General features: G+C 43.9%; 1 protein-coding gene across 1 annotated transcript in view; it reads right to left on the minus strand.

Moving 5' to 3' along the window:
* Cep41 (centrosomal protein 41) overlaps nt 1-9,143 on the minus strand; it is a 39,741-nt gene extending 30,598 nt beyond the window's left edge. Inside the window, exon 1 of the mRNA XM_021190242.1 lies at nt 9,030-9,143. Within this exon, the coding sequence (XP_021045901.1) occupies nt 9,030-9,062 (33 nt within the window). The 5' untranslated portion in view covers nt 9,063-9,143. The remainder of the gene's footprint in view (nt 1-9,029) is intronic.
* Between the last annotated feature and the right edge of the window lie 2,987 nt (nt 9,144-12,130).

Below are 12,130 nucleotides of genomic sequence, written 5' to 3' on the forward strand. Positions count from 1 at the left end.
TTGGGGACATATTAAGTGTGAGATGTTCGTAGGTTACCAAAAATGCAAGAGATCAGGAGAGAGTCAGGCTAAAAAAAGATTTGGGAATTACCGAAGCCATGGGACTAACCAATATCACTCTGGGAAATACAGTGTACACTGAGAAGTTTCTTCAGGTGAAGAGAAGCCTTGGCTGGGATTCAGAATAGGCCAAAGAGAGTGGATTACACAAATTATAGAAGAGTTATAGGACGAAGCAAGCAACCAACACAGAACAAAGTTGTCAAACCCAACAACAAGAGATCACAAGAGAGCAGGCAAACAGGAATCCAGGTCAAGCAACAGAACAGAAAGGTCAATTTGGATTTACAAACCAGGACATTGTTGATGTGCCCTGATGGGAGCAGTTATCGTAAAAGTAACATGGGCAGAAACAAAATCAAAGGGTCAGATAGGGTCTAAGAAGGGGTGGAGGCAGTAAGTAGACAGATGGTCTTTTTTATTTTCTCTCCAGAGTTGCCAGGGTGAACTCACTCTGTCTCTTTCTGCTTGGCATTGTTTATGTGTTTTGGGAGGAGAAAGGAGAGATTTAAGGATGCTTACAGGTGAATGAGCAGAGGCCCGGAGCCCAGGTAGGAAGGACAACTTTTGACACATGTTTAAAGTAAAGATATAAGATCTGTGGTCATTCTGAAGTTCATCATGAGAGAGCACGAAGTTGGGAAAGTTCGTGTTTATAAATTACTACAGGCTTTTTGGGAAATTACCAAATATGTCAAAGGGGCATATCACTAGAGAGGCAGTGTTTTAAGTCACTTTCCTGTGTCTGTGATAAAGACCATGACCAAAATTGACCCCAGGAGGAAAAGGTTCATTTGACTACATGCCCTGACCACTGTCCACCTTGAAACAGGGGACCAACTTTGTACCTCTCTCAGTATCTATTACAATGGAAATGCCTGCCAAATATAATGAAGCCAAGCACAATGTTGCACACCTGTAACCCAGCTCCTTTGGAGGGTTAGGTGGGAAGAATATGAGTTCTAGGCCAACCAGGGCAACTTTGTAAGATGCACCCCCCCCAACTCAACACACAGAAAGGCACATACATAAACACACACACACACACAACATGAAGGCCCATGCACCTATCAGTACCACAGGAGTAGCACACCATCCGAGACTCTTAAAAGTCTGAAAAAAGGCCATCAGACATTGGGTTGAGAAAACAGGTTTCGTGGAAGAATGGGTACTAGATAATGAGAGAGGTGGAAAAAGTATTCCAGGTGGAAATAAATTCTAACAGAAAAGCCATTTTAAGGGGATGTTTGAAAAGCAAATTGTTCTATTTGCTAAAGAAAGTCAAAAGTCAGCAAAATGGCAACTGCTCCTTTCATTTAGTAAGCATGTCCTATGTTGTTTGACATCTGACTAAGTATTTAACTGTTAGCCACTGTGAATCTGAACTCCTGCCAGGGTTTTCACGGGAGCTCGCTGGTGAGTTTCCATGAATGTCATGAAGCCCTGTGAAAAATTCTGTGTATGCGTCCTGGGTTTCCACCAAATTTCCAAAGGGTTATGTAATCTCAGAACCTCAATAGCCATTAGTAAGTATGTGGGATCGTGGGCTATAACCCGGGACCTGGAGAAGGAGGCGCCACATGATGAGCCTGACTATAGACCAGGAGTGAGGACCAGCTCCGAACCATACAATCACAACAGTATTTTAGTAGAACACTTCTTTGCATACCGACAGACTATGCAAAATAAGACATAGCTTTGTGAAGATATGAATGCTGGAGAAGAAAGATTAATGAAAAGTTTGCATGGGACTTTTCTGAAGAAAAATTACAGTAACACAAGGCAAGCCACCGGCAGCAGATGCTGAACCATAGGTGCTTCTTGGATTCACCATGTTTCTGTAGAGGATCATATGCTGACAGGTACACTTCTGTTTTTTTTTCTTTACGTCACTGTACATTTGCTTCAGAATCTCCCTCCCTGCATGTCCACAAATGAGGGGACTGAGGTAATCTCACATAAAATAGGTTTTCTTCAAAGAGGAACTTTTAAAAATGGGTGTCTTAATTAATCCAGTTATGTTAATATAAAACGTTCATCTTGGCCCAAGACTCCATGCACACTGATAGCTTCCTCAGTAGCTACTACTACTCATTATGGAGTCAAAGTTTCCCATCCCAGTAGGCTGTGGCCTTCCAGTCTGTTGACTGAGAGATGAGGCCTACCGCTTTCATCATCTCCAGATGCTGGTGACCCTGGGACGCTGAGGGAAGTGACATGCCGGTGAAAGACAGTACAGCTTCACCTGGCTCTCTTGAGCCACTTACTCTTAGAACTCAGTCACCAAGTATGGGAAGGTCCCAGTCACACAGAAAAGGACATTTGTGAGAGCTTATTAGCTCCAGCCAACAGACAGCATCGATGGAGATACATATAAATGGAGGTTTTCAAGGAAACTGTAGCTTCAGACTGTCTGCGAAGTCACATGAGTTTTTCATGAGAATCATCTAGCAGAGCCAGAAGAGATAAAGAAAGAAGAGTTTCTATCAAGCTCCTAAGTAAGGGTATTATTTATAACAAATCATATTACAGGAGTAGTGCCCTACCCTTATTCTCTTCTGCCAAGTTTAACAGTGGCAAAAGTCACCACTCTGTCTGGACTTTACTGTCATCCACTGCAGTGACTACTGTCCCCACCATTTGATTATGGCTCTCATGCCAGCTAACAAACATCAAAAATCTACTCGCCAAACATAATGCATACTTTTTCTGAAACTTAGAGAATATATTAAAAACAACAACAAAACCCCCGCCTATTTCTACTGCATTGGCTTCAGCAATCTCTCTCTCTCTCCTCAACGTTCCACCGATACATGACTCATTCCCTTAATTACGGTGTTTCTCAGGATTCCTCCTTCTCACTCAATAGACGCTCTCTGAGTCAGATTTACACGGATTTCCTTTCACGCACTTCCAATCTCTAAATGGTGTGATTTTACCCTTAACTTCTCCTTTCAGTTTCAGACTTATATTCACTTATTCAAAAGTGTCTGTGGAACTACTATAGCTGACAATGGCAGTGAGGATTAAGTAAGGCAACCTTATCACACTTATTGTTCTTTTAAACACGTCAGAAAACATACAAGGAAGTAATATCATTGTACATGATGGTGGTGGTGGTGGTGGTGATGATGATCTGGAAGTGAGAACAGACAGAACGGACACACTGGTTTTCACTTCCTCCCAAAACGTCAGTAAGGACTTCATTAAGAAATATCTTAAGGATATAAACAACCCTGAAGAAAGAGGGATAAGTGATGGTGACTGAGCTCAGACTCACAGAGAAGCTGCTGACTGTGGAGGCAGAATTCTAGGGAATAGGGAGTTATGTGGCTGGCAGAGGAACAGGCCATGTATAACTCAAGATTGACAACTGAAAATGAGTTGACTGGCTTATGACAGCGGAATAAGTGCCAGGGAAAGTCCAGGCCAAAGAATCAGCTGCCTCAGGTGTCCCCCACAATGGGAAATAAATAGTGGCTGAGTAAGGGTTCATGAAAGCTCTTGGGAGCTGGGTCACAATATCACACCACCCCACACACATACTCACCACTGTATCAGACAATTACCCCTTGCCCATCTTGGTAAATATCATCATCTGTAGCTCACCATCAACAGGCCTCTTCTCAATAAAAAAATAAAAATATCTTCATCACCTTTTAAAATCTACTCAGAAACAAATGGACAGCAGAGGGTTAAAAGAAATCGGAGAACAGTATCAGTGTCCTTATGAAAGGACACGAGTGGCCAGTTGGTAAAGTGTTTACATGTGTTCCAATCCCTAGCCTTCACATCAAAAGCTGGGCATGATGGGATGTATGCACCTGTAAGCCTAATGGTGGGGGACATGGGCAACAGGATATTACACAGGATGGGACAAGCAGATTCCTGAAGTTCACAGACCAGCCAGCTGAGCTCAAGCAATGAATTCCAAGTTCAGTGAGACTCTGTCTCCAAACAGAAGATGGGGAGCAGCAGAGCAAGACACTAAATGCTGAATTTTGAACAGATATGCACGGGAATGAACACCTATACATGCATATACCACACTTACAGCCACAAATCAACTCTTTCTGTTGTCTGGTTTTTCTGAGAAGGGACTCACTCTGTAGCCCTGGCTGTTCTGAACCCACTATGTAGACCAGGCTGGCCTTAAACTCACAAAGATCTTGTCTGTGCCTCTTGAGCCCTGGGACTAAAGGCCTGCACCACTGTGCCTGGCTTCCCAAGTCAACTTTTAAAAAACACAAAATAACATTTTAAAAAGAGAAACTAGTGAACGTCTCTCTCCGCACATCCACTGTGAGGACACCCTAAGAAGGCAGCCATCTATAAGCAAAGGAAGTCCTTACCAGAACTGGGATCAGCTGGCACCCAGAGCTTCAAGACATATTGTTAAGTAGGGGAAAAAAAAAAAAAAGTCAAAACACCATATGTACAATATAGCATTTATGGAAAACAAAATTACAATACAAATCTCTCTTTGCCACCTGGCATAAAATTTTCAGTATAGTATATAGAGAGAAAGTTTTGGAAAAGATAATTATGGAAAAATTATAGTGATAGTGATGTAGGAAGTTTTCCTCCATTATAAAAATATAGGATAAAAATAAAATTTGATAGTAATAATTACAGTGATAATGATGTAGACACATTCATAAGAAGTAGAGTCAAAGTAAAGGCATATAGAAACTCCAAGAAAAACAAAAGGCAGTAAGGAATTTAAATCCTAATTATTATCTGTTGTTCAAAAAAAAAAAAAAAAAAAACCAAAACAATATTTATGCAGTCAGCAACAATGGCAACAAAAGGAAATAAAAGGTTCAAGCATTTGAGCAGGAAGCAGAGTGTGGAGGTTCATATTTGTAATCCTAGCACTCATCAGGCCAAGGCTGAGGCTGAGGCTGGAAGACTACAATGAGCTCCAGTGTGAGACCCAATCTCAAAAAAAAAAAAAAGACCCAAAGCCATTTTGCTGAAGAGGTTCTCTTGATGACAGATAAGTACATAACAAGATTGCCAGCCTTTGTGTCCATTAGAGACTACAAACTAAAACCATAATGAGGGTTGGCAAGACGACTTGGTCGGTAAAGGCACTCACTACCAAACCTGGCAACATACATGGTGGAAAAACCAACTCTCACAAGTTGCCTTCTTACCACCACCACCACTACCCCCCACACACACGTTTTTAATCCCACAATGAAATAACACAATGTATCTACATTGACAATATTAGATGTTACCAACATTTTGCAAAATCTAAAATTCTCATACACTATTAATAGGAACGAAAAGTGGTACAGCCTCTCTGGGAAAAAAAAATCACACAACATTTTCTATGAAAACTAAACATATGCTTACCATATAACTTAGCCACTGCACTCCTGGGTACCTATCTATCTTACAGAAATGAAGATTAATGTCCACACAAAAGCTGAAATCTCGATTTCTAATAGTCTCAGACTGAAAGCAATCAAAATGTTTTACACTGACTGGATGAGTTAATGAGTGAACAAACCAGTCTATCCAGACTACAGAGTACTGGTCTACCCACACTACGAGTACTAGCCAACAACTAAGAAGTCAACTGCATGCATCACTCTGTGAGGTGTCTCAAGACACTATCCTGAGTAGAAAGAGAAAGCCATCCGGAAAGGTCATACTCAGGATGACTCTATTCTTATAGCATTCTTAAGCTGGCAATACAGAAACAGAAAACATATTTGTGGTTGCCAGGGATGAGGGCAGTAAGAGAGGAAAACGGGTGTGATTGGGAGAGGTGCCATGAGGGAGCTATTGTGGTAATGAAGTTCTTTATTGTAACTATAGCTCTGTGCATATGCACACAGGTGGTGAGATAGCCTACAACTATACACAAGTTGTACAAGCTTTAATACTCTAGTTCTGATGGTGTACTACACTGGAAAGCTGAGTAAAGGGCACATGAGACCTAGGTACTATTTTAACACCTTTCTGCAAAGCTATAAAAATAACGTCTTTAAAAAAAGGAACATCAGAGGGAAAACATAGCTCCTAAAAATGAAAATGATGGAGGTCTGGGAGACATCTCAGAAGAATGACGGCTGGGCAAGCATGAGGATCTGACCTCGGTTCCAGAACACACGTGAAAAGGCTGGGGTGAGATCCCAGTGCTAAAGAAACAGAGATGGATGGATCTGAGATGTATGGTCAGCCTGCCTGGACCAACTCAGTCCCAAGCTAGTGAGAAACTCTCTCAAAAACCAACAAGCAAACAAACAAAACCCAGGATCAACAGCATCTGAGGGGAGTACCTGAGGTTGTTGACCGACACATACACAAATACCCATACACGAGGATCCTGCACATATACCCACACACATATACATATATATACACACTTGCACACACAAACACAGCAGAAATTACAATCAATACAAGAATTAGAAGAAAATAAAGTGCGGGCTCCCCCCCTCCCCCACTCTCTGTTTTTCAAGGCAGGGCCTTGGCTGTCCTGGAACTCAACTCTGTAGATCAGGCTGGGATAAAAGGTGTAAGCTACTACCACCCAACATAAACTTAAATTTCTTAAAGCAGAAAGACAAAAATAGAGAGACAGGAGATAGAAGTAGAAAAAAAAATCAGAACCAGTTTACATGGGTATCATATCAAAATACTGAACCCAAAAAGAGGGTGGAGGAAATGAAGTGAAATGTAAAATAACTCAAGAAAAAATTTACAGACTAGAAAGATATAAGTTTCTGGTGTTTACCAAAGTGAATGAGAACAGGCCATAACAAGGGATCCTTTTGTGAAATGTTCTAACACAGGGAACAAAATGAAGCTTCCTGAAAGGAACAACAAGTCACAAAGCAACAGGATGGCTTTGGATTTTTCTACAGACACACTGGCTGCTGGGTCACAGCACAATGTTTTCAAGATGTTGTTTTCCAACCACGAAATCTATCTTCAGCCACACACTCGGGAAAAAAAAAAAAAGAAGAAGAATGTAGAATAGAGACAGTTTTAGATAGGATATTTTGGGTACAAAAACACATATGCATTCTTTCTCAAGAATTCCTGGAAGAGGCCCTCCACTCAAAGAAGGCAGTAAAGACAGCAACTGTTTACATCCTTCCTCTTCTGACGGACTCTTTGTCCTATATTTCCGGCTTCATTCATGAGAGCCCATGAATGGTCCCAGCTGGGGATGGAAGTCATCTGCCTCAATGCCCTCTCTCAAGGGAGATCGTGCTTGATGGTGGGTTTTATACCTAATATTTCTCTTTAATCCTGTCCCGACTTCCTAGCATCAGTTCAGACATACGTCAACATGATCACCTAATCAATGTCTCAGCTCCTAGCCATGGCCTGCCCAACTCTATCCACCACAGTGTGGCTATAAATGGTGCCTAAAATGCAAGTCTGAGCACATGACTAAAACTCTTTAAAAACTTCTTGCATGATGACCAATAGGCAGGATAATGGTATTCCCACTCTTCAACTACCCGGCCCACCCCATCATAGGCATCTAATATTGATATTATTTTAGTTGACAAAACATAATTTATTTCTAGGAAAAAAGGTTGACGTGCACACACTGTGTAATTATTAAATCAAGTTAGTAAATATCATCATTACCTCCCTTGTTGTGAGGAGAGTTTCTGAATTTTCTCTTGGCTAATCTGCGATGTACATTAAATTTATATTTTAGTCAGCTTGCTGTGCCATCTCAAAAGTTTAGTTCTCCTAACAAACTTTCTACCCTGCAACCAGCATCTCTTAGTCCCAGGCACTACATACCTAACATCTGGTGACCATTATTCTAATTTCTATGTCACTGAGTTGGACTTTAGACTCCAAATGTAAGTGACACTGTGCAATACTTACACATTGCTATCAAGACTTTGTAGTGGAGGCACATGCCTTTAAATTCCAGTATCTATATGAGGCAGAGGCAGGTGGATCTCTTTAAGTTTGAGGCCAGCCTGGTTCATATAGTGAATTCCAGGACAGCAGGAGCTACATAGTGAGTCTGTCTCTAAAACAAACAAACAACGAAAACCAAACAAACAAAAAAAACCCACCAAAACCATAAAATAACAGACATTACTATCATGGCACACCAATACACATGCCAGTTTCTGAAAACACCAGGCCTTCACCAAGAAATCCAAGACCTACAACTGGTGTTTGGTATGAAGGTGCAGAAGGCCCCTCTCAAATTGCCTTTTGCTCTGTAGGCTCCTACTGGGACTTGATGGGAGTTCAAGCTCTCTGTAGCTTTACATGGGCTGTTCTAGAAAGCTCTTCACCTGACTCAGGACTGGCCTGGATGGGTTGGGACCTTTTCAGCTCAAGAACGCCCCTCCTTTTCTCAGCTTGAGTGCTGTCTTTCCTCTTCCATCTCTCTCCCGAAGCTCACCTGTTCCCTTCACTGGACTGAACTCTACTGTGGAGACTTGTCGTTCTCTTTGTAGGTCTGGTACTTTGTTCGGTAAGGGTCAAATAACACTGGGTGACATTAAACTGCCACCAATGCACAAGGGCACTGGAGGTTAAGAAGGACAAAGGGTCCTCTTTTGCTCCTTTTGCAAGGGCAGCTTGGTCTGGGGTACCCCGACTCTGCAGTGATGGGGCCCCTTCACCTCCTTCCATGGTTCTGGCGTCTTTGATGTTTATACTCCCTTTGCAGGTGTCACTCCTAGACTGTCGACTCTTTTGAAGGCAGGGGCTGTGTCTTTATGTACTTGGCTCCTCCGAGCCGCAAACATCGGGGTCCGGTGGGCCTTTGAGGGGGGAGCTCGCCCCTCTGACGTGGAGACTCGGCCTGCCCCGCCCCGGGCCCTGCGCTCGGCCCCCTCCTCACGCTGGCCACTTCCCGCCTTCCGGGCGGCGGAAGTGGCCGGCTGTTCGTCCCTGCCCACGTGGCGCCTTTTCCGGTGCGCCCGCCCCCTCCGGCTCTCGGGTCCGGACCTGGCCCTCACCTCAGGATTCCCAATGTGCCTCCGGGCAGACATATTTGCTCCAACCGACCACGCTCGGGGTTCTAGCCTCACGTCTGGCCACTAATCTAAGCTTCCTATCCCCCCACAGCCCCCACTCAGCCGCCTCCCTGTAACCTCTCTTCCGATTGGCTCGGCTGCCAGGGCCAGCCAATAGAGGCTCCGTTTACTGCCTCGGCCCCGGGCGAGGGAGAGCGAGAAGCTGCTCAATGGTTGCCAAGGGCAACGCGGGACGCCCGCTAGCGCCACTTGGATCCTGGCGGCCAGCTCACGCCTGAGCGCGGGAAGGAAGGGGGAGGGGCCTCCGGCGCCTGCGCAGACTTGAGAAGCGGGGGTCTGACCAATTCACCTCCAGTCCCCCCACCCCCACCCCTTTGTAAAGCCTTTCTAACCAAACATCGGGGCTACTTATTCCACGATAGAGGACATGATTTGGGCCATGGGTGTTCAACTGGAACGAGAGTACATAGTTTATTATGTTCAGGTTTTAAGTTATTATGCAAATTATGCAAAATAGCACGAGTAAACACAGTAATTATTGTTGCTCTAAAAGCTTTTAGTCTAGCGAAAGAACAGCAGCCTTAATTGCAAAGAGCACACACCGTTCGGTGGTTCATCATTCATTTAACAAGTATTTAATAAGCACCTTATGAAGAAAGCTGCAGTATGTTTTGTGGAGGATGGGAAAAGATGACTAAAACCTGATCCCGTTGTCATGGAAACCATTGTGACTCCTGCCACCAACCACCACCTGTTCTCATTCCAGATCTGAAAATTAAGTCCTAGCACCTTTACAAAACAATTACCCACACAGTTTGACTCGGCTCCTAAATGTCCCACCAAATCCATCAAAATTATTATTTCCTTTCACAGGGAAGGAACAGCACAGGTAACCCTTTGTCCTGTGCTCTAAGTCTTTTTTTTTTTTTTTTCCTGGAATCGAGAAAGGTTGTTCATACCGGCTAGCTCTGTAAATAACAACACCTATGTGAGCTATGGCAGGGTCTATGCAGATGGCCTAGTCAACAACATGGTCTCTCATACCCTGTTGTCTTAGTAACTTCAGGAACCTGCTCTTAGGGTTGGATCAAGTCATTCAGACTGGACCTCCAGGATCTTGGACTATTGTCCTAACTGCCCCTTGTACTGTGGTTAATGTTTAATACCAAGGTTTATCTTACATCCCTTTACCATGTCTAGTCCTTTAGCCCTTCTGAAATTCCCACTCATCATTCTACTAGAATGAAGGATTGGGGGCTGCAAAGGTTAGGAGTAGATAGGGTGTATTTATCTCATCTGTGCATAGCGAACACCTGTGCAGCTTGGAGTTGGAATAACTCTAATTTATTTTTCAAATCCTATTTTTAACAGTGGTTCTTAAATGCTTTAACCTTCCTTGTAACCCACCACCCACCAGAGGTAGTAGAAAAGAAAGGATATGGGAGAAGTGGTCCTGTTTAGAAAGGTTCTTTGGAGCCTTTTAGAAAGGTTCAGTGTGGTCTGGAAATCGGCCGTTCAATTCACAGGTTAGCAGGCAGCGGCAGCTCGATCCAGTTGCAAATACCTTACGGATACACCAGGAGTCCAGTTCGGTAGGTAGAGTCGGGTTAGCAACAGTGGTGACACGACCTAGCAGAGACAGTCGGGCCTCAGCCTCTGCTCGAGTCAGCAGGAAGGACCATCAGCAACACCAGCAAGAGAAGTTCTCCGCTGTGGCTCTCAGGGAAGTGAAGATCTGCAAAGACTCGAGGCCCACCAGGGCTGCACAGCTAGCTGTACCAGCAGCCAAGCTCCGTCACTCCTTGGAGTCCTGTTTATACCTTTCACACATCACGTGTCCTCCACGTGTCTTGCCTCAGCACACGTCTTACCTCAGCAGGGCTCTTACCTAAGCACGTGCATCCAATCAGCCCCTGTCCTTGGAAGCCGCAACGAACTGCAGCGCACCACCAGAAGGTTTTGGGTTTTGTTTTGGTGCATTTCTCTCTATGGTGTCCGGACAAATGCTGATCAACTACACAACTGAGCTCAACGACACAATGTAAAGTGGACCAATACATGCGTGTTGTTAACAAAGAATCCTTCATCATGTGTCCTTTTACGCGCTTGCTTTAGAACATCCTCTCTCCTGTGTCTGCTTTAGACACAGTTCCCTCATGAGTCTGCCTTAGCCTTTCCCACCTGTGTCCACTTTAACAAAACGTTCCTTCATGCCTTTGCCACAGCAAAACACCATCCAAATGACTTCTCAGAGAACCCTTAAGTTTCCACTTCAAGTGACCATAGGGATTATGGGTAGAAAATTTGGAAACGGACAGGTAGGAGGGCTTCGTGAACAAAGGTCCTGGCTGCCAAAGCGAGTGAACCTGAGGTCAATCCCTGGAACCTACATGGTGGAAGGGGAGGGGAGGACCAACTATTTGCAAGTCGTCCTGTGACCTCCACACATGTGCACACACAAGCATACTCACAGAATAAATGAGGGAGAAAAAGAGTAAGAAGGGGCGAAAGCCCAGAGGTTAGAGGAAAGGAGAAAGGAGAAACTTGAGGGCTATAGGTGAAGCGATAGAGGTCCAGGAAGTAGGGTAAGCAAGATGAGACCCTGGGCTATGGCAAGGGCAGCTATAAAGCTTTAAACTTGGAAATCAAGCAAATGGGTGGGTGATAATGCGTTCATAAAGGTACATACCAACAATCCAATTTCCAAGAACAGAAAATGTAATGTCCAGCATATTGTAAGACTGTGGTTAACTCTTGTTCCAGGGGGTATGGAAATATAAAGTTTATTGGCCTTCATGGTCATTGTGTTTATCTAATTAGGGCAGCATATACGGCATACAGCAAGCTTATGGACGTGTATATTCTTCGGTCTGAGGCTACCTTGTTACCGGGATGGAGCAATCTAAACACAAGGTTCTTCTCCATCCCCTAGATTCTGATGGAGAAGAGCCCAAAGGTTCTTGAAGAGACTCTGCCCAGAAGAAGCCACGCCTCACTTCCATCACATGCCTCCATGGACTCTTTGGTAGTGTCAAGCTACAAACCAAAAGGCTTTTAGCATCAAGATTCCTTTCAGATCCCAC

This window comes from Mus pahari, chromosome 2 (genome assembly GCF_900095145.1).
Source record: "Mus pahari chromosome 2, PAHARI_EIJ_v1.1, whole genome shotgun sequence".
NCBI classification, from domain to species: Eukaryota; Metazoa; Chordata; class Mammalia; order Rodentia; family Muridae; genus Mus; species Mus pahari.